The 23,136-nt window shown below is 43.5% G+C and overlaps 2 protein-coding genes across 2 annotated transcripts; one reads left to right on the top strand and one right to left on the bottom strand.

The window, feature by feature from the left end:
- Positions 1 to 1,877: 1,877 nt before the first annotated feature.
- Positions 1,878 to 13,587, top strand: COQ10B (coenzyme Q10B). The gene is made up of 5 exons (XM_042874278.1): positions 1,878 to 1,960; positions 4,621 to 4,767; positions 5,929 to 6,121; positions 8,284 to 8,385; positions 11,089 to 13,587. Exons 1-5 carry the CDS (start codon positions 1,878 to 1,880, stop codon positions 11,254 to 11,256), a joined length of 693 nt encoding a protein of 230 aa, XP_042730212.1. The 3' UTR covers positions 11,257 to 13,587.
- On the bottom strand, positions 13,322 to 23,100 carry HSPD1 (heat shock protein family D (Hsp60) member 1). Its single transcript, XM_042874277.1, has 12 exons — positions 22,995 to 23,100; positions 22,439 to 22,614; positions 19,387 to 19,639; positions 18,773 to 18,855; positions 18,014 to 18,109; positions 17,658 to 17,751; positions 17,065 to 17,233; positions 16,639 to 16,738; positions 15,480 to 15,725; positions 14,800 to 14,974; positions 14,005 to 14,183; positions 13,322 to 13,920 (listed from the first exon to the last, which is right to left on the bottom strand). Exons 2-12 carry the CDS (start codon positions 22,610 to 22,612, stop codon positions 13,768 to 13,770), a joined length of 1,722 nt encoding a protein of 573 aa, XP_042730211.1. The 5' UTR covers positions 22,613 to 22,614; positions 22,995 to 23,100; the 3' UTR covers positions 13,322 to 13,767.
- Positions 23,101 to 23,136: the final 36 nt, after the last annotated feature.

Here is a 23,136-nt window from a genome sequence, read left to right as displayed (position 1 = left end):
TGATTAATCCACTGAAGCTTGAGATAGTAAATCTGTCCATAGTTCCTGACAGCATTCTTGGGAGATCATTAACTAATGACTTAATCATCTCCCAAGTTTAACAATCACCTTCTCCTGCCAGATGATGCGGTGAAGAGACTTTACAGTTTCAAGATGTTTCAGTTGCAGGCATTGTTTGAAATTCATTTACAAGTGGGAATACGGTGGTTGCTTTTTGCTCTGCTTGGCACATCTTTGGTTGCCACAGGGGCATGTTAAGCAGCTGCCCTACTGTCATCTGTAGGAAGAGCTGAAAGCACTGTATAGAAAATAACCTGCTTTTAAACCAGGATACGCCACATCATCCACAGTTTACTCTCCCTGTCCACTTAAAAGGACCCTGATTATTCTTAAATGCCTTAAAATTGTATAAAGGTCATAACCAGAGTTTAAACTGAACATTCTCTCGTGATGTGGTATAACAAAAAAAGAGTGTTTAGAAGAAAAAATAAAGATATGTTGCTGTGGCACCACATGATGACTCTTTCAGGTATACCCACAGCGTTCAGTATTAATCAGACCCACTCTTCCTATCAAAGTTAGTTAATGCAAATCTGTTTGCAAACAGTAGATATCAGCCAAGGTGTAAAGGCTGTTTCTGAGCCACCCAAGTCACCAAATTTAACCAACCAACCAACCCCACAAAACCCCAGAGAAGCTCAGGGCATTCCTCACCTTTGTAGTTCAGTTACTGTAAATGCTGTAAGTCGGCCTCCGTGTGATGTAGCTCCTGATCTACAGAGTCTGCTGCGACCTTCACTGATGCAGGACCACCCAGCCAACAGCAGCCAGCAGGCGAGGATGGATGCTGCAGCATGTGGAGCTGGCAGCAGGGGTCTGGGGTGGGGGCATGGCCTGGGGCTGCCTGCCTGTCTGGCCTGTCTGCTTTCCTGCTGTGCTGTAAAATGCAGGTCTTTGAATACTGCTTGTTTTCATTGACCACCAAGTGGAAAACACGCTGCAGGACAGCAGGTCTGAAAAACACCGTACCCTGATGGGATTGAGAGGCACTCCAGTTAGATCCAGTTATTTAACTGGCATAGTTCTTGTTGAGTAGTGGACGTTTTAGCCCGTGACAAAGATGCTGAAATGACAGAGAAGACTCTTCTGAAGGCATGCGTGTGGAGTCATACATTGCCCACAGCTGCTTCTCATTTCCACGTATTCAAGTACTTCAACTAAAATAGCTTTTAAACTTCTATTGAAGTTATCGTTGTGCTGATTTTGAGTGGGTATTCACCAGACAGACAGACATCACCACAGAGCGAAGAGACACTGCTAACACCGCTCGTGGGCTGTCGGACAGCGTGGAAGTACAGACATCATGACACTGCAGAGCACAGGAGCCCGGCCACAGCTTCACTTGTGAGGTGGTTATAAAGCAGCTTTGTTGAAGGGAGCTACTTAAAAGGTGACCTGTCAGAAGACATAAATAACATCGCTTTTTCTTTGAGTAGACGCCTAGCAAAGCAACGCTCTGGGATTACAACCAGGACCAAGCGAGGACACGCAGGTTTCGATGACGCTACGTCAAACCCGCGTCTCACGAGGAGCGCCGGCCGGGGCAGCTGAGGGGCGCTGAGGGGCACCGCCCGCCCCGCCCGTCACGCGGCCGCGAACACCGCGGGGCTCCCGGCGCGCAGCCCAAGTATAGCCGCTCTCGCCGCCGGGCCAATCCGGGGCAGGCGCCGCTCCACCCGCCCCGCCTCCGGCTCCTTCGCCGTCCCGTGACCGCGCCGCCGTCCCCCGCGCTCCGATAGGCGGCCGGGCGGGGCCGGGCCGCCGCGACAGTCGGGCAACGCCGGGCGGGCGGCAGCCGGCGAGGAGCGGGATCCGGGATGGCGCGCAGCGGGCGGGCGCTCGGCAGGGCGCTGACGGGGAGGCTCGCCGCCGCGCCGCCGCCCCGAGCGGCTGCTGTCAGGTAGGCCCCGGGGAGCGGCAGGCGCGCGAGGTCGGCGATCTCGGCCGCCGGCACTTCTGACGCCGCCGGGGGAGCGGAGCGCAGCGGAGCACCGCGAGTTGAGTGCTTGAGGCGGTGCCGAAGCCCGGGCCGAGCCACCAGGAGAGCCGTGCCGCTGCGCGCCTCCCGTCTCCTTAGCGCGGGGCGGCTGCGACGGCCGGGCGGCGTGCGGCTCGCGGGGCTGCGTGCCGAGGGGGGAAGGAGCCGGGCGCTGCGGCGGAGAGAGCCGCGGGGAAGCCGTCAAGAGCGGTGGAAGGCGCGGCTGTGCGCTCCTGCGTTAAACGCGAAGCCGCAGAGCCGTCCTCCTCCTGCACGGACAGTGTGCGCAAACACAGCCGGCTCTCGTGCTGCCCGCGCCTACGGAACGGCCTGTCGCCTTCCTGTGACCGCATTCTGCACCGCGCAGCAGACACAGGATACACTTTACATCACTTTACATCCTCGCCATTAAAATAGTTGGGTCCTGCAAAGTAAACCAGCCATTTTCAATGAACGTTTTAGAAACGACGCAGTTCTGAATGGAGAGCGGGAGCAATTACCGAGAGGGGCATTCAGCGCAAAGCTTAGTGGCAATTAAAGACAACCCCCGAATACGTGCTGCTGCTGGGGAAGCGCTGAGGGGCTGTCAGGGCAGCGCGGCAGTAGGAGCGGTGCCTGCATCCTGGGAGGGACTTGGCTTTGCTTCGGGGGCCTCTGCCGGACTCACAGGAACACACGACTGCCCATAGCGGCTCGCACTTGTGTGGTTTCCTGAAGAAGCGAGCTGCTCCGGACCGGGGCCAAGCCCAGCAAGTTCTGGTAGCATCCATTCTTCACAGATAATCTAGAGAAACATGTAGCCACACCAGTTTAGTTAACATTATAACCTCTCGTAACCCCTCCTTCCTTGAAAGGCAATGTAGCTAAAGGATGTTATCTTACAGTAGCTACAAAAGCATTTGCAGAGACTGTTTTTCAGCCTTGTGCTGAAATGCATGCAGATAAAATTGTATGAGACAGTGCACTGGCACAGCTCGACAGTAAAAAAAACAACTACTGGAAGACACCTGCCAGCAGGTTGGGACTGCGTGCTGTAGGCAGCTCCAGAAAAAGAAACTTAAATGAGTGCTCCAGAATGAGCTCCGGTCCAAAGCTGTGAGCTCTTTCAGTGAGTCTGGTTGAGGCTGCAGGGTTACTGGCACCTATCCACTATTTCTGTCCAAGCCACAATTATCAATTATCCTTAATGGTCCTGTCTGATCTGAAGTGGGGAAAAAAACAGGCTGTGTCCATCCCTTGAGATACAATTCCAAATGTATGCAGAGCTTGCTGTTGGAAGACTTTTTAAGTAGGCTTGTTGTCTTCATTTTACCACTGTACTGATGTAGGACCTTACGTCCTCTCTTTTCAGCTGTGGTGATTACAGGCTGTGGTGTCAATCACCCTGCTTCATCTCACAGTTGCTCATTTATTTTTTAAAGAAGTCTGTGCAGATAATTGCTAATGAGCCGATGGGGATATTTATTTCCCTCTAAACCCAAAACCAGTTTGTTCTTTTCATTCCTTCAAGTACAGTGACCACACAGACTAACATGGTCAGTCGAGGGCTATTACTGCATTTCTTTTAAATTGAAAGTTATGTTGATTTTTAAAGAGCATGTTAATAATAATTTCAACTGCTTAAAATCGGTAACTGTAATTTGCTAAACTACTTTGGTGGGTGGGAAAAAATGGCATCCATCACTGCTCAGTGTGTTAAAGAAACAACAAACAAGTCTTCTACTAGGCATGGAAGGTTGGTTCAATTTTTGACTTTGTGAATCTGGAGGTACAGTCCTGATGTTTAATGAAACAGAGAAAGACCTTGGTTGTGCTCCAGCTTACATACATAGAACTGCTGACAGCAAACAGTGACATTTTGAACTCCCTGGTGCCAAAACCCGTAGCTGAGTTAACATTTTACATCTGAACTGGCTCAATCTAGGCAAAAGTGGTAATTTAGCATGAGACCTATTAACCACAGTGAGTATTTGCTAGGCTGTAGTGCAGTTGTTCACAGAGAAAAAGCTGAGGTGGGATCTGAACTGATAGCATTTCTTAATTTGTTCGGTGTAATTTCTGAAAACAACGCATTCATGGTTTTGTGTGCTATTTTCAAGACAAGAAAATGTTCAGTGCTGGGGATGCAGTGCAGTTTCTGAAAGCACTTCCAAAATAAAATCTTCCTTTTAAGAGAAAGAAGGCAGCAGATTACTGCTGTAACTGCAAACACAAGCACTGCATGATCCAAAATAATGCGAGGTATGCCTTGATTTTGCTGGTAAGAAGCTATATTCTGCAAATGCAAGTGCACGAGTCTTGTACAAGAACTCAGGCTGCCACGAAGCCGGTGTTTAATGGGGGCCTTTGTTACTTTACTCAGCCAGCTTCTTGTCTCGTGACTGGGAGCTATTTTTAGTTTCTACTAAAGGGAAAAAAAAACCACCTCATGTTTTGAATAGACTGCAAACTGCTACCAGCTTTTGTTTTTCCATGTAAGTTGGGCATTTTCTGGAACACTACTGAGCAGACTGTGCCATCTCACCTGCTGTGATCTGCATTGCTGAAAAGACAAACATCTAAAAGCATTCTCACTGTTGCAGGCACTTGGCTTCTTGTGGTATTCTGATGACCAGAATTTCTCCTCTGCAAGTGCCTGTGCTGAGCCATACCTTTTCAAGAAGTTTCTTCAACATTGCTGCACCATTAGTAAATAAAAGAAAAGAATACTCTGAAAGGAGAATTATAGGGTATGTATGGAAATTTGAAAATTTGTGTTTGCTGTGATTAATCAGAAACACTGGAAATCCAAAGGCTGACCATCCCTGAAGATACACGGCCCTGAGACTGTGCCCAGCTGGAGACCAGCAGTAAGTTCTGACATCCAGAACTTGTAGATGTCAGGCTGTTCATGTCTGAAATTCAATACCAAAAACTGAGGAACCTAAAATACCGTCTCTCCTTTGAAAGAAAAAGCAGAAATAACCTTTTTATTCTGCAACAGAACAAAAACAGTCCCAACAGGGAAGCATGCGTCACTAATCTGGTGAAATGGGGGTATACAAAAGGATGGGAGAACTGAATATTTTTTTTTCCCCTCTTCTTGCAAATACGTGCAATGTTACACTTAGATTTTGTGGTACTTCTCACTTGAGATTTTGTTCTCTTTTCAAAAGAAAGAAAATAACTAATTGTGGGATTAAGAAACACAGACTTTGTGGAAAATTTCTCATCAACATAATGAGATTGAGATCTGTTCCCAGGCTCCAGTCTGCAGTAGTATAATTCATTCATTACATTTCATATTTTTGATGATACTTAACATTCATTTATATAGTAATTCTTGAGCTGCAATAAATTGTGGGTAGTTGTTTAAAAGGAACCTTTGTCCAATAATACTATTTTTCCAGTGAGTGTATTTTTTAATCAGCTTGTTTTAGGAGCTAAGTAAGGAACAGAGCGTTGCTCTATTTAAACCTTCTAAAACACAGGCCCTTAGTTTTGCCATCCCTTTTTTGGAGGATGTGAAGAGCACATTCTTTCACTGTGTGAAACGTCACATCCACCCCAATGACAACTCACCATGCTGGAAAAAACTCTTTTTTCTATTTGAAATCTAAGCATGCTTCCCCAGTACTGCAGAAAGCAGCAGGCAACAGGCCCAGCGGTCACTAACCTCACAGCTGGATGTTATGTGCTGTTTTGCTTCTTTCTGCAAAGGCTTTCACCAATTTACAGCTTTTTTTTCCTCTTGCTGCATGTTTAATTTTCAGAAGTAACAGTAGGGTTTTCTGGTATCTGCATGTTCACCTTCAGAACTGCCTGTGCCATAAATGGTGTCTTTGAACCTTTTAATACTGAATTCATAGTAAAAACACCACGTAACTGTAACTCTCACCTTTTTATTCCAGCTATTCTATGCAGGAAATGTACGAAGTTGTTGCTGTTGTGGAGAACTACAAGCTATTTGTGCCTTGGTGTAAAAAGTCAGACGTGTTATCGAAGCGCTCTGGGTACTGCAAAGCACAGCTAGAAATAGGCTTCCCTCCTGTAGTAGAACGGTACACATCGGTTGTTACCCTGGTGAGACCACACTTAGTTAAGGTAACTTTTTCTTACCTATTGCTTTATATAACTCCTATGTTAGACATTCCAATATTGCTTCCCGTGGTACAAAAGTGGTGCTTTTCCTTAAAAACTTCAGGTTACTCGGGGATAATTTGAATCTGCTTTTAAAACATCAGCTGCCAAATAGGGGAAAAATTGTTTTTTAAGCTTGTTTTTGCTGGAGAAAGAGGCAGCCATTCAAGACAGCCAATTCGTGTTTATTTTTGTTATGTATCAAGCCTATCTAAATGCAAAATCAATGGCTTCAAAGTTATCGGACAACTGTCGCTTCTGGTGTCTTAGCAAAATCTATCATTCTTTTTCTTCTGACAGTTTTAATTATGTAAGAAGTGTTAACTTGAGGATGAAGATCTGCTGAAGAGCTTGTTATTCAATATATTATGAGAACATCGGTTGTTTTAAAGTCCATTTCTTAGAATTTATTTGTTTAGCAATTGTGCATTTTCTCCTTTCAGCTTTTCAAGGGCAATAATTAAAGGAGAAATTTAAATGAGGCCAGGATCTTCCAACTGCTTGTCTACCTCACAGGTTCACTCTGTTAGGAACAGCCCCAACCAGATCCGTACCAACTGCCTCTCCCTTTATGTGGCAATTTTGATCATCTTTTGGAGCAATTAATGACAGTTGGTTACTATTCAAGATACATATTTGGACATCTTATTTTACTGTTCTTTTCTAGGCTTCCTCTTATGGGACACTGCTCAAAACAGAAATGGGTTTCTTAAGTGCAGGGGGGACATGAATTGGAAAGAGAACATGCAAAGTACTTTTAATCAAGGTACTTACTAATTTTGGAAAGAAAAAAAAAAAAACTTCCTTGCATTTCTAATGAAGTTGAACAATTGCAATAGAAAAATCTGCGTTTTACATGCTTTCCCTTTCTGCTCTTCCCTGACAAGAGTGCCTTTTTCTTCTTCTTCTTTCACAGATAGATATCAGGTTGCCTTACAAAGCCTTTTTCGCTTTTATTCTGTCAAAAGAAAAGTTCCCATCTCAGAAAAGACCAAGAAATGTTAGTGTTATCTCTGCTGGGATGATTTTTCCTACAAGTTTACATTATGCTCATATAACTGTAGGAACATTACCATGAAGTGACTGTGTGTTTGGACTACTACACTGTCTTCAGAAATAACTCTGGGCAAAGGCAGCTTGCATGGTGCTTCTGTATAGCAGCCTATTGGCGATGACAAAATGAACATGGATTTCTTGCTTCCAGCAGCAGTGCTTAAGCCCTAGAAAATCAAGCTGATAGCAGCAGCTCTTGCTGCTGAGGGAAGAGCTGGCTGAGTTTTACTGCTTGTCAGGTTGGGGGCAAGGGGCACATGCTGGCACTTTCCCCATGCTTCCTGTCCTTTTGTCAGCAACAGGCCTGAAGGGCTCAGCTCCCTCCCTGTCTGCCCTTCTCTCTATTCCTTCCCCTTCTGTTGCAGAAGCAGTGAGGCACTGTATTGCTATAGTAGGCAGAAAAAATGAGGTACTTTTCTGCATTTGATCAGTCTTTGAGGCGGCTTGGTTTATGGTTTTAAAGTAGGATTGTATAGAAGGGCTCTCAGAACACTGATTAAATGTGTCTTGCTGGAAACAAAGCCAAGATTTAAGGCAATTATGAACTTGAGTGTATATGGTTTCACTGACTTTGGGGTAGTTCTTGATGATGATAGTGTCTTATGACAAAGGACTTTTTGAGTTTAGCATCAAAATAAACCCGATTGAAGTCAAACATTCCTATAGCACAAGATTACCGGTCTATACATTAATATATAAAGCATTCTATACATGTATTAAAATAAATACATATACAAAGCCAGTAAATATCGACATCCTTTGCTGAAAACAGTGTTATACCAATATTTTGGTAATAGAGCACTAACATTACCATGGTGTGGGATGCCTTAGGCGAGAGATCTGTTTTACGACTCAAGACAAAAATCCTTCCCCTACCATACAAGGTTTTCAGTTATTTTACTCTACGTGATGCTGTGCAAGTGAGATCTCTTGCTGGCTGCACTATTGAGAACAATTTTTAACTATGCTGTGACCCTCACAGTCTAGCAGAATGCGAATGCACGTTCAGTAATCCTGATTTGTCCCTCGTGTAGGAGATTAACTGCAGCTTGGCTTTTCAAACTTTCTTTTAGGCATCCTGCACTGATGGAAAGCTATTTAATCACTTGGAAACAGTCTGGCGCTTCAGCCCAGGTATCCCTGCCTATCCAAGGACATGTACATTGGATTTTGCAGTAAGTACTGTAATTAAAACTTGGATGTGCTAGAAACGGAGCATAAAAATATTCTTTGGTTGCATTTAAGAAAAAAGAGTATGTGGTACCGTTTTCCCTCTGCCCTCCCACCCACTCACACTGAAACTGAGTTAATGGTTGTGAACGTTACCATGTGGAAACTGCTACACGGTTCTTTAGAGACAGCAGCTGTGTGCGAGATGTCCACACACAACCACTAGGGACTGGTATCTCTCACCTTAACATTCTCTATATGTTACAGTTTTAGATAAGCAAATACAGGGGGAGAAATCATAAACATATTCATGGACTTTGCTGTTTCCTTTCATTAGTTTACAACCAAAGTACTCTTGTTATCAGAAAGTAGATATTCTCCCATCTCTCCTGTTTGGCCTACAAGTTTTGCCAGCTTGATTTCCCAACTTTTAGTTTTACTATTTCATGTATTTTAACTCCTACTCCACCTAAAACACTGCTGCATAATTCTTTAGAGAAATGCTGCCCTTCTATTTTAGGATATCACAGGAATGGCCTGATGCTGCTGGCCTATACTGGGACACTCTGCTTTGAAAAATCTCTTCTGCAAATAGGAAAAAGAGCTTTTAGAGTATTTGTAAAGCACCACATAACCTCACTGGGTTAGTAACTTCCACCTTATTGCTATACTGAGCTTCAACAGTCCAAAAATTAACCTATAGGCACTTGAAAATTTATTTCTCATGGCATTTAATAACCATGTTTGCATGTTAGTTGCTCATGGTATTTAAATTTCTCCAGGCTAATAAGTGCCAGTTCCTGCTACTGACTAGTAATTAACTTGAGAAAACTTCAATTAAGCATTTATATAAACCCTGCTCTTTAAGTACTGGGTTTGTGCAGAAAGTTTTTTCCCCATTGAAGCCAAGTTTTGACACTTCAGGTTGAGAATTTCAGTTAGGCTCAAATCTGCACTTAAAATGGGCATTTTCTTCTCGAAGAAACACCATTAATACCTTACGTTGCTTACATCATTTGAGGTAACAGAAGCAAATACAGCCAGGTGAGCAGGAGGTTGTCTTACAACAGCAAGTACTTCAGGATTGTAACCCTTGCCCAGTTCCAACATGCTGTGCCTCAGGCCTACCCTGACTGCATTGATAAACACTTCAGAACAAACTTCTCAAAACATACTGTGTAACTGAGTGAGAGAACACTGATCTCAGAAGTGCTGGTTGGCTTTAGAAAGGTTTGAGTTTTGCTTATGCTGGCTCCCCAGCCTATGGCATTGTTCTGCCAGTCTGCTGAACTGTAACAAGGCGTTGTTTTGAGATGTTTCAGCTCTTCACTGATTTGGTATCTGAATTTAAGCACAGTGGGTTGCCATCTGCAAGCTTCACGAATGTATGCTGTGCCTCAAAGTTCTTACATGGTTCCTGAGCATGCTGTAACGCTCACAATCCCTGCTTTGCAGAACTCTACACGCTGTGAGGCCTCTCAGACTTTCAGAAGGCACATTAATTTTACTGATGCTTGAGATCAAACAAATGCAAATGAAGCTACACCTGGCTTACAGTCCCCATAGTTAAATTACTTCCGTATTACTATTCCTGCAGCTCATATGCATTACTCATAAGCAATTTAAGAGAATACATATTTGCCTCACTTAAGATTTTATTTGCTAATTTCTCAGGTAGGACAAAAGTACTTAAATCACAGTCCAGAAAACATGCAGGACTTTTTTTTTTTTTTTTTTTTTTTTAAAGTGCAAGAGAGCAATCTATTTCTTTTCCTGACGACTTAGTAGTAATTTCTGGAAGCTGTAGAACTAAACCCAATAGTGTAGCCTGAAGGGGAACGTTCTTAACTGGACCGAGGGCCAGCACAGCAAAAAAAAAAAAAGCAACAAAACAAAGCTTGAAGGCTGGCTGACATAAAAGTGACCTTGCTGTTGTCATCATGTTTTCTTTTGGGGGAGGAGACAGAAAGCAAACTCACTTGCTCCTGCCTTAAGTGCTAACTACTACAGTAGTTTCAGCATAATGAGAGATTCAGTAGCTGAAAGGGAATATAAGGCACAAGGATTTGGTACGAAGGACTCAGCCAGTACCTTTGTGCTCCAAAACTGACTGCCTGTGTCAGGACAGCAAAGGTACAGAGTTAGGTGTCCAGGAAGGAGACAGAGCAGATAAAAGCAAATTTGTAGCTTTAGTCAGTACAGAAGCCTTGTTTGAACATATGGTTAACGACATCTACACAGGTGGATAAACAGTGTTGGTACCTAATAGGTAACTACTTCAAAGTGCCTTTTAACCCCTCTTTGAGTTTGCTTCAGCTTACCTGTACATCTGCTGTCTTGCCTCGTGGGATTTTCTTCAAACTTCTGTCACTCGAATTCTGTGTGCAAAGTAATGAAGTTGTTATTATTGGTTGGAAGTTCTTCCATTATCCCAAATCCATGTATGTTTTGTGATCCTTTGTTAAGATACAGCTAACTTAGAAAAATTGAAGTGATGCATAAGAGAACCAACAAAATCCTAATTGGAAAACCTAGGAAAGCATTCCTCTGACCCAAGAATTAGGCTTTTCTTCAATTTCACGCTCATCATTCAGTTTTAACTGTTCTTTCTTCTACAGCTTACTTGTAGCATTAATTGAAGATTTTCAAGTTAGTTCTAATGACATTTTACCACAACGGGACAAAAACCATCTCCTTTATTTTGACAGATTTCTTTTGAATTTCGTTCACTTCTACACTCGCAACTTGCTACACTGTTCTTTGATGAAGTGGTAAAGCAGATGGTTGCTGCCTTTGAAAGAAGAGCATCCAAGCTCCACGGCCCTGAAACAAGCATACCTCGGGAACTCATGTTTCACGAAGTTCATCAAACATAATGGAGAAAACTTCAGCACCCTCCACCATAAACATTTTTTGTACACCATTTGTAGAAGTGGTATTACGCTCCTTTTGGGGCACCTATTTCATTTCATACCTGAGCTTTGTGTGTAATTTTCTACTGTACAAAACACGCACATGTTCAGCTGAATGTATGTATTCTATTCAAGCTGCTATCAAGTGCAGTTCAGAGTGTTATTGGTAACAGGCAACTGCCACGTATGTAATGCAAGGTAATTTCGGCTGCCATTATTAATCTGTCGAACCATTTCTGTAATCAGTTTTTCTGCCTTATCTAAGCTTGCGTCTTTTCAACATTGTAATATATTAACTCAAGTTTTAGCTGTTAGCAGTGTGAATGTTACTTACCAGCATCAACTCGCTCAACTCTGGTCGAGTTAAAGGGAAATCCTGACATTTTAGCTTTAGGGCATATGGAACGCTTGTCCCAGCATCAGCGACTTGGTGCTTTTGATCCCAGTGGCTGACAGGGGTGGTCAGGTGCCTCTGGCTGCTGTTCAATTCTGACCAGAAACTGCTACAGAAAAAAAACAGAAAGCAGCCTTACCCCTGAGTTTTCCAAGAGGCACACCTAACACAAAGCACAGCAGTTTCAGCTATATCCACTATCTTTGCTCACTGGGCTTCAGGCACAATTGTGTTTGATAATCTGAACTTACCTACTTGCCACAGTTTCATCGTTAGGTGTTGCAATTAGGTTACACTACATGTGCCTGGTCTAACGCAGAGTTCTTAGTTCTCTAAAGAGTAAATGTTCACTCAGTGAGAGCCAGGGCATGGATACACTCCCTTCTGTGCTGCACTACTGCTCTTTAAAAAGAGGGAATGCTCCCCTTAATAGTGTAAAGACACCCAAAGTCAACTGTCATGTAGTGACACACAACATAGAGCAAAATTTTACTTATCTCAGTACTGTTGTGCCTTTCACTTATCAGTGCAGTAAGTGGTACCAGCTGTCTTGATTAAACTCATTCTCACTAAATTATCTTCATTACATCAGTACTCTTTCCAGTCTCTGAAGAAACAGGTGTATAGGTTAGAACAATTTCAGATCCTGTCTATGCACTTTCTCAAATTTCATCTAGTTTCAGTCATGAAATTCTGTAGTTTCAGATCAAGCACATATCCCAGCTGAGGCCAGTCAGCACACCCAAAGCCTCTGTAATCCATTTGAGTAGTACAGGATAGGTGGCAAGATATCACGTAATGTAGGGACATACATTTCAGGACAAAGGATGGCCCTGGAGCAGTCTTGGGCATCTTACAACACTTCACCAAATAAGATTTCTCACCTCAGTTCTTAGTACAGACTTACATAGACAGTTCTTAGCAGTGGTAGGCAGCTGGGGAAAGTGACAGCTGGATTAAGAGGTCAGTTTTGAAGCACCTGGGGAGCTGTAAAGGATTTTTTGTTTTGAAACTGTGCAAGAAAAAATGAAGGGTTTGTGAGCACCACAGGAGGTGGAAAGCAGAAAGGAAAGATGGTACAGAGCAGTCTTACTAGCTGTGCTGGGTTAAAGAAAAAAGGAATAGGTGGCATACAAGGCTGGCTTTAAGGGCAAACTTCACCTAGTGCAGACAATGTAATATCCAAAGAGCTGAAGACCACAACTCTCAAGCCAAGAAGGCAACTAGGTACTATGCTTAAGCAGCAGTACTAACTTACTCAACTCTTAGCAAAGAAAACTTACCTGTTTCATACCCTCAGGGCATTCTCGCTCCTCCCACAGCACTGTGAGAAATTGTTCCAGCATGTAAAACAAGCAGTATGGAAAAGGCAAAATAAAGTCAATGCACGTGCCTTATTTTCATATCATTGTTTAATATTTCAGAAGAACTGTCTGTCAGTTCAGCTTAGGTATTTCTTACCAGAGTTAACGTAACTTCTATTTCAGAGAAACATTCTGGACAGGAGGATGCTTCCAGGAGAGAAATGCCCTCTAGGCTTAAGTGTCAGATTTCTAGTAAATCTTACAAGTGAGCTATCAAGTTTATCCCAGAACTATGGCTTTGTGTACAGAGGAATAAGGTGATACATATCAATACTCTTGCGCAGTTTGTTTTATTACATGAAGGTCACATAATAGTGTATTTCTCTACTTTGTACACAGTTGTCTAGTCTTATGCACAGTGGCTTCCAAGTTCTTCCTAGTTCTGGCAAGCACCAATAAATTCTGAAACAGAATACCAAGTGCCTTAATCAAGTTTAAATCAGAACCTTGGTAGATGGATCTTGCACTCAGTTATCAGGAATGTACAAATGTCTTTATTCAAAAAATACAAAATAAATTATCTGTAGGCATGGACAATGACTGTAAACAATTACACGTGTGTTAAATGAAATCCAGTAACTGATGGTTACAGTGATTCTTTTAAACACCAGCCTCACTTCAGTCAATATCCATCCTCTCACACTGACATCTGAAGTTTTTAAGTCAGAACTGTCAGTTTTAAACAGCACAGTTCATGATGCATCAGTACCCCAGGAATTAGAACATGCCACCTCCCATTCCTCCACCCATCCCACCCATTCCTCCCATTGCTGGCTCTTTTTCCTCTTTAGGAACTTCAGTCACTACTGCTTCTGCCGTTGATAAGAGAGAAGCAACACCTGCAGCGTCCATCAGAGCCGTTCTCACAACCTGAAGACAGGAAAGAAAGAACTTAGTACCCATTTAGCATCCCTTGCAGAGGGAGGAAGAGAAGTTAAGGCTGGTTTTGGTTACCTTCGTTGGGTCTATGATTCCTTTTTCTACCATATTTACAAAGTCCCCAAGCATTGCATCATAGCCAACTTCTGATGGACTCTGCAGTATTTTTTCAACTATTAATGATCCTTCAACACCTGCATTCTTTGCAATAGTCATTGCTGGAATTTTCAGTGTTCTCTTAATTATTTCAATGCCTGAAAGAAAAAGGATCTTTAGGCGTTAGTTATTACTTACACTCCTATTACCAAGACATACATTTAAGTGCTGGAGATTAATACAAGAAGAAAAAGCTAGCAGAGCAAGAAGTTAACATATTTTTCTCAGTTCAGTGGGTGTGTGAGGGGAACTTCTTGAAATTTGCCAACAAATTAAATCACTGCAAGAAATTAGCTCATTTTAGTTTTTCATGCCCAAGAAGTACTAAAGAATATTGTTGTCACAGCAGGTGTTCATGGAACACCTTACAAAGCCATCTTCCATTTGATGTGCTGAAGTGTCTTAAGCATTGTTGGAATTCATGCATGTTTGCAACAGGTTAAGTAATTCAATTATTTCCTTAGAGGCTTTTCAACTTTCAGAGGATGCTGCTGCTTTATTGTTTTGCACACCCGAGCTAGGGAAGCAACAAAAGCTCTTCCCCGCTGTAAAGGAGAAATGTCAAACCAAAGGGCATTGCCATACCAAGGAGATAAGATGTTGAAGTAACTAAATACTCACTGAAATCAATCTATTTAATCCAGGGAAGCCTCAGGACAAAAAAAAAAGTCTATTTTCAGCACTCCCACACGAGCATCTGAGTAATGTACTTACCAATTTTCTGATCCTCATTGGCTGGTTTTAAGGCATCTAATGCTGGAATGCAGCGAAGCAAAGCACATCCACCGCCTGGAACAATGCCTTCCTCTACAGCAGCACGGGTTGCGTTCAGGGCATCAGTAACTCTGTCCTTCTTCTCATTTACTTCAACATCACTTGTGCCGCCAACCTACAAGCAAGCCATACGTCAAGGTCTGTAATGAGAAGCCCATGTAGGTAAGCCTGCCATGGACTCTGCTGCCACAAAATTAAACAGCTCTTAATGCCACGGTTTAGCACTGCATTAACCCAAACTCCTTATCTGAATCAGCTGGTTATGAGACAAGCAAACAGTAAATCACATCAGCAATAAATGGCTGGTGCCACCACTTGTCCTGAGTTACTCTGACAGCAGTCCAAGTACAAGCTGCCTTCTTGAGTACTGGCTGCATTTCCGCTGCTAAGAACACTACGGAGCTGACTCCACGCCCCTGCACACCTCCCGCCAGATCCAAAGGAAAAACCCATGGCTCACAAGTTACGGTGCAGCTGCAGCGTTTGCTGCTGGTTCTGGAAGTAACTCCATTATCATCTATGTGCCATTCTCTGTCTTTGAAAGTGATTGAAGATATTAGTGAAAGATGGATCTGAAAAATTTTGTTTAAGTTTTAGTCCTAAGAAATTTCATATCTCACCTTCAATACTGCTACCCCATCAGATAGTTTGGCCAATCGTTCATTCAGTTTCTCTTTTTCATATTCACTTGTGGTGACTTCTAGCTGTTCAATGATTTCTTGAATGCGTTTTTCAATTTGAGCCTTCTCACCCTTCCCCTTTAGAAGCATGGTGTCATCTTTGGTCACAATCACCTCTCCAACTTTCCCAAAATCATGAGGCTGAATATCTTCTACGTTTAGGCTCAAGCCCTCCTCTCCAAACACCTGAACACATAAAAAGTATAGTTAGGATTTACAGCTTTTCCATGTATGAAATTATTATTTCTGTGGATGAACACACGTACAGCAGCCTAACAGCACACAACCACCATACCGTAGCAGCTAAGTGCAAAGAACTTCCTCCCTTCTCCTTACAGGCGAGGCATGCAGGCATCACATAATCTTGCTGAACAGGGAACTACAGAACTACAGGTTTCTAGTTCACAACTGATTTAACACATTAATTTAATGTGGCTGGAGATTGTGTACAGGTTCACCCATGTGCTTCCAGAAGTTATGAATAGTGGCAATAAACTAACTGTAGAAGAGTTTGTTGGTTTTGTTACTTCACGTTTCATTTGGCTTAAACATCTATTTCAATAACCAGCTTTGGATCTCAACATCATGTTAGGATTCTGAAGCATGTATTAAAAAGCATTTAAAAAACGACAGTAACAGTCAGTAACATCAACTATTCTGAAACAGAGATAGTACAATTAAACATTTGTGTAAAATAAAAGTAACCGCATTCTCCAGCTTATTCTTAATCTTCAGAACAATCACATTCATCCTAATTCAAGTCGTAAGAAGGGAACTATGCTTTGCTATTTTTCTCAAGAAGCGTTTTGGACATTTCTCCTCTAAGAAACTAAATCCTGCAAGGAAACCCTGTGTGTAACTTCAGCCACTTATAGCAACCTATTACTCAAAGCTGGTCAGAGCTGTGTGACACAGCAAGTGTCACCATACTTGCTGTTGTACTTGTTCAAGCATTAGTTACCACTGCCCTTTTGAAAGGATAAGAAACAGCTTGCAACACAGCAAACAGAAGTCATGGACTTAAAACTAAATTATTCACCTCCCTAAATAGCATTTGTGTTTCTTAGAGGAAAAAGTCAAGTAAAATATCGTTACTTACAGCACCACCTGTAGCAATTGCCATATCCTTAAGCTGGTTTTTCCTGTTGTCACCAAAACCTGGTGCTTTTACAGCAACAACCTGAAGACCAACCTTGAGCCTGAAGAACATAATTGAGAGGACAATACTTCAAATGTGTTCACAAAACAAATCTAATTGCTATAAATTGATATTTCAGTACCAATCAAACAGTTAAGCAAACAGGGACCTTCATGAACTGAGCTGCTGTTGCTCAAACAAGTAGCTCAGAAACCAATTCAACCTAAGCAATATCAATTATGGCTATGTGTAAGAGTTGTCACTTCCTAGTACTGGGAAAATTCAAATACATGCTTTCCAATGTATTCCTCTAAAAGGCTGAAAATGCAGGGAATAAAAAAAATTTTGTTGTTCCAAAGCCCTGAAAGTATGAATTTCAAACCTCACCTGTTCAAGACTAGAGTGCTGAGGGCTTCTCCATCAACATCTTCAGCAATAATGACCAAAGGTTTGCGGTGACTATTGGCAATTTCAAGAGCTGGAACTATGGACTGTACACTGGAAATCTTCTTTTCACTGATTAAAACGTAAGCATCCTGGAATTCACATTTCTGCCCTGCAGAAACAATATGCACTGTCTGAGCAATCTCAAAGCAGATCGAGCCTTCTCTGAAACTTACTGTGCAGCTTCAGAGCTACTATTTAATCTTTCAACTTCAACTTTAAGATAACCCAAAAGCCCCTAACAACTAATGACAAACACAAACCCCATAAAAACCCCAGTGCTGTCTTCTGAGACATTCAGTTCTGTTATGTGGAGTGCCGCAGGGCCAGCTTAATGGTAGCACAGAAAATTGTTCACACTGAGCATGAAAGTATAAAAAGGAAAAAAACTATCAAGCTTTTGCCATGTTTCTGATAGGGGAAGGACCCCAGCATCCTACTGCCATAATATGTAGCATAACAGCCTTTGTAAGACACCATTATTTTAAAATTAGCTGAGCCATTAAGGTAGCTGGCACACAATTTTATTAACTCACCTTTGGCTGTATTAATGAAATACGGAGAGATGTAGCCTCGGTCAAACTTCATACCTTCAATGATTTCTAATTCATCATTTAGAGTTTTTCCATCCTGTTTAGATGCAATGAAGTCTTATTAGACATCTGTTTATAAGAATACCACACGTAACAGAAAAAACTACACCACACCTGCTTCACATGCTTTCTCTCAAAGGAAAATATTATGAGCAGTCCAAGCCTGATCTAAAAGGGATGGGAATGGAGGAGTTGTAGGTGCTGACATCCACTGCCCTCCACATCACATGCCACAAAAGCAAGCCCTCACTTGGAAAGGCAGACATTTTGCTCTTGGTCCATATGCTGACAGCTCTCACCTTGACAGTGATTACACCTTTCCGGCCAACCTTTTTCATGGCATCAGAAATTATATTGCCTATTTCCTGATCTCCATTCGCTGATATTGTGGCAACCTGAAAAAGCAAAATGCTTAAATTCATTTCACAGACCACATAATTTGTTTCCTTACTATAAACAAAATGATCATTTTCAATTCTAATACACGCAGAACAAGTGACAGTAGCACATCCACACCACAACTACAATACAGTGGCTAGTGGCTTCAGGGCAGCTCAAGCAGTGGGCAAGATCCCACACGCCGGGTTCATGCAGCACACACATCTCAATCTGCAGCTGCAAGAGGAAACGAGGCAACACACCTGCAAAGTGCACCCAGCAAGGCATCTGCCTCAACCTGAACCTCCCACAGCTCATCTGTAACAAAACTCCTGCAAGTCAGCCATCACCAAACTCACCAATACATTTTTGCTTTCTTCAGTTCTTCCCAAATAATCACACTTAGGTTTTATGACCACTTTTTGAAAACAATCCTGATGGAAAATACTGCCTACTTCTGAACCAACATCTAAGTGAAGATAGAATACTGGGCATTTCAAATAACTCATGAATGTGTTACCAGGGAGATCATTCAATGAGATGTATTCCAAACCTTTACACATACAAATAAATACTCAGTTCGTCTGTATCCACCACCAAACCTGACTTCACTAATCTTTCTGAAATAACATTATGTGGTGTTTTTTTTTTGTTTGTTTGTTTTTTTTTTTTGTTTTTACCTGTGCAATTTCTTCTGGAGTTGTAACTGGTTTAGACAGCTTCTTCAGTTCAGCTATAACAGCATCAACTGCAAGCATCACCCCTAAAGATGAATGGGACACTTGTGAGGGAACAGAACAAATTATACAGTACAGGAAAAAAAAACCCACAAAAACAACAGTTTTAAACCCAAGAAGCCCATGTTACAAAAATGCATCAAATTTGCAGGTTCAGAAACAAGCTGTTCTAGCTCTGCACTGTCATCTTCATACCTCGTAATCTTGGCTTTTGAGTTGGCATGACATACATTCAGTCACAATCAAAAGTAATTCATGTGAAACCAGCAAATTTATATACTAACCAGATATGAATTAAAATGGATTTTAGAAGTGTGCCTATATCAAATTAACCATTTTTCTGTTTTGTAGGCAATAATGTGTTCAGAGAAAAGACAGATTCACTCAATATATCACAGCAGTAGCAAGTAGATTCTGAATGCATCACTGCTCAAGTTAAGTTTGACCTGGTTCTTCAGCAAAAGGCAATTTATTGAGGAAGCCAGCCAAATTTAGCATATGAAAAGCAAACAGCCAGCAATTAAACATTAAAAACACTGAACAAAAAGAAAAATTACCCCTCCTGATTTCCACTGGATTAGCTCCTTTGCTGATCTTCTCAAAGCCTTCTTTGGCAATAGCACGTGCAAGTACCGTTGCAGTAGTAGTACCATCTCCTGCCTCTTCATTTGTATTGTTGGCAACGTCTTGAACCAACTTGGCTCCAATGTTTTTGTATTTGTCTTTTAAGTCGATTGCCTTTGCCACTGTCACACCATCTTTTGTCACTTTGGGGCTCCCCCAGCTTTGTTCAATAATAACTGTTCTTCCCTAGGGTTACAAATAATAAATATTAAGTAAAAGCCAGGCAACCCACAGCACATCACTGCAATGAAAATCCTCTGTGAAGTGTCACCTTCCACGTTAAAACGTGGTAAAATTCCCTTCAAATCACAATAAAAAGCATGTGGCTAAAAAACAGTAATAGGAAACTTGATTCTTTGCACATTTTGAAAAGAGAAAAGTTATAAATCTCATTGATGATGAGTATGTGGAACAGAAAACACTCACTAATTGTGTTTAATTGTGTGTAATTGTGTCCGTGTGCTGCACTAATTTCTCAAAAACCGTTGGCACTTGCTTTAACTAGAAAGCTGGACTATCCTAATTAAAATACAAAGTTGATATGAAAAATTATGGACCATACAGGGAACATAGGGCAGATGCCTCTCACAGAGCTCCAGCTTGAATAGCTGCCCCAATCAATCATGCTCCAGAACTTCAGCTGGAGACAGCAGAAATGCAACTGCCTCTCTAGCACTGAATCTCTTCAGCTGTGGTGAAGGCTGGAGCAGTTGGAGGTGGGGAAGGAAGACCGAACATCCACCTCACTGCTGTGACTGCCAGCCAGTCCTGCACAAGCCCCCTCAGCTGGCCCATGAGGCCCAGGTGAGTGCTGAGCACACTGCTCCTGCTCACACTGCTGTAGCTGACTGCATGCCAGCATGGCTTCAGCTCCGAGCAGAGCCTGGCTTGCAAGCCCAGCCATCCAAGGTCTCCGACACAGCGTGCTGCCACTGCGGTGCACTGCGTTCCCTGCCTGTGCAGTGCCCACCCACGTCTGCCTCAATGATTCAAGCCATGCATTGCTGCCGCGCAAGAGGCCACGTGGTTCCTGAAGTACAACTAACCCTAGACACTGCAGAAAAGAAATGTAAAGCTGCAGTTACCAGCTGAACATGTGAGAGAACCTGCACATTGCTCATTCTGTGCTGCAGAACAGTTACATCAAGTTAATATTTAACACAACTTCTTACCGCTACTTCATTCAACCTGTGCTGTTATTAAACCCAAAGAGCCACAAGAAAAAAAAAACAACTCTGTCTGTTAGTATACTGATAAGTTCTTCTTCATACAGTCCCCTCCTTGGTTTGCTCCGTTTCGTTGTTTTGACCTGACCTTATTAAAAACGAGTTTGGTAGTTAGGGAGACAATAACAAAGTAAGACCTACTTACATCCCATCACATTAAACAGCTTACACTCAACATAAGGATGCTATGACCGTGAATAAAAGAAATACACCTGCACTTTGAGTGGTCCTGCATATCAAGAACTACAGTGACAAAGCAATGGGCCTGCTGGCAGCAACATCAGAAGATTTTGCAAAACTGGAAATTGTGCTTCTTTAAATAAGGAAGAGTGCAGAAGGGAAGTTCCCTCAGAGTATGGTATTTCTTAAAATTGCTAGAGGCTGAATCAGGTAAAAAGAGCAATCTCTACAAAACACCTGGAGAACAGCCGATGCACCGACTGCAAATGAACAAGGATTGCATGAGGTTGCAGTAAGTTGCATCAGGATCTGCCCTTTAACCAGCACATTTAAACCATGCTCAGACAGTCACAATGTAGCCTAAGCCCAAACCAAGCCTTAAATCAGCTGATCAGGCTGCAGCCTCATTCTTTTGGAGAACTGTCCTTATGGAAAGCAGCCAGAGATTGCTGACATCACTGCTGCTCAACCTTAACCATGCTCAGTTAATGGCATCTTGAATAAGCGAAGCTACAAAAATGTAAAAAAGATAAATAGTTTCATAGAGGCCAAGCAGCCTTGAAAAGATCAACCATGTATACAGTGTTACTGCATATTTTGAACCTCCTATGTTTACTTTAGTCCACATTAGTTACAATATCCTCCCTATTTCAAGGTTATATTTAGAGCTGGTGTATTAAATCTTTCAAAATTCCAAACAGTGAATTTATTGAAAGCTCCACCTGTCTTCTGAGATATAAGGAGCTCAGCAGGGAGATAGGACACAATTGTGAAGACACCATTCCTACCAAAAAACCAAAGTGATTCCATCTAACTGCTCAGCATGAGGAGCTGCACAACTGCAGCCAGCTCACCCACCATTCCACCAATGGCAGATAGCAGTAAGCAACAACCACGTCTAAAATCCCTGGGTAACTGAATAGCTGATCTGGAACAGGCATTGCTATGAATATTATTCTATGTATGCAAAGAATAACACAGAAAAAGGCTCCTCTTCCTTAAGCAGGAACCTCATTTTGAGTTGTATGACTGTGCAGAATACAACATCTCATTTTCTGAAAGGCCTAAACCTTGCAGAGGTTCACACACTGTATTTCACCCTACAAACAAAGGATGCCACTGGCACGGATTTCCCCATAAGGCCTTTAGGAGCTGGCTGAAACCTCAGCATTATGCCCTTAAAGCTTTCACCTCGCTACTGCTGGGAGATGAAGGCATACAAAGCCATAATTTCTACCTAAAATAAGTGCCAATTTAACTATTCCTTTTGTGAGGAGAGTTAATCATCTACCACGCCGTTAGGAGCCGCGACTCGAGCCATTCACGCTCAGAACACGGCCGTTCCCTGGGCCTCATTTATTGCCAGCTGCCTAAAGGAACCCACCCAGGGAGCAGCTCTGTCTCCTTCTGCCCACAGGAGGCCGACAGACGATCACAGGCAGCCCGCAGCCCGCCCTGGTCCCCACGGCCATCACAGACACACACGTGCGAATAACGGGACGCTACACAGACAAACGTGATCCGCTACGGCGTTTTAAAAGAGAGCAAAGCACACGAAACCGGCGCGCCCCGCCGTTACCTTCGGCCCCATGGTGACGGCGACAGCATCCGCCAGCAGATCCACTCCCTGCAGCATGAGGGCTCGGGCGTCCGCACCGAACTTCACATCCTTCGCGTACGCCCGCGTCAGGTGCGGGGCGAGCGCTCTGGACACCGGCCTGACGTGACGGAGCACTGCGGGCAAGCGGAGCATGTCTGAAAAATGAAACCCCGCGTTGAGCTCCGATGGAACAGAATGAGCGGAGGGTCCCGCGGCGGCCACATGCCCGCACGCCCGCTCCCGGCAGGACACGCGCCGCAAGGTCAGAGCCGCTCGCCCCCTGCTGCCCACCGGCCGCGCTGCAGCCGCCCCACACCGTGCCGGCATCGCCCCGGAGCCGCGAGGGGCCGCGAGAGCCCGCGGCGGAGCTCGCCCCACACGCCGGGCCGCACGCCGAACGCGGAGTCCGAGCCCGCGCGCAACTCGTCGTAAGGCCGAAGGTCGGCCTCCCCGCTACCGGCGCACGGCGGTGCCTGGGCGCCGCCAAGAACGGAGTAACGGTCGCCTTGAGAACGGAGAGCCGCTCTCGGCTCACCTGCGGGGTTACGGGAGGCGCCTCCGCCGTCCGGTCCGGTCCGAGCGCGCGGCACACAAGTCTGCACGCAGGGGCGGGAAGCGCGCGGCACTCACTCACTCACGCGGCCCCACCCCCCGCCGGGCAGACACCCGTGCGGGGA

This window comes from Lagopus leucura, unplaced genomic scaffold (assembly GCF_019238085.1).
Source record: "Lagopus leucura isolate 7727_CA_CO unplaced genomic scaffold, USGS_WTPT01 Super-Scaffold_100012, whole genome shotgun sequence".
NCBI classification, from domain to species: Eukaryota; Metazoa; Chordata; class Aves; order Galliformes; family Phasianidae; genus Lagopus; species Lagopus leucura.
Note: the sequence above shows the minus strand (reverse complement) of the source record. Positions and strands in the feature narration are given on the sequence as shown.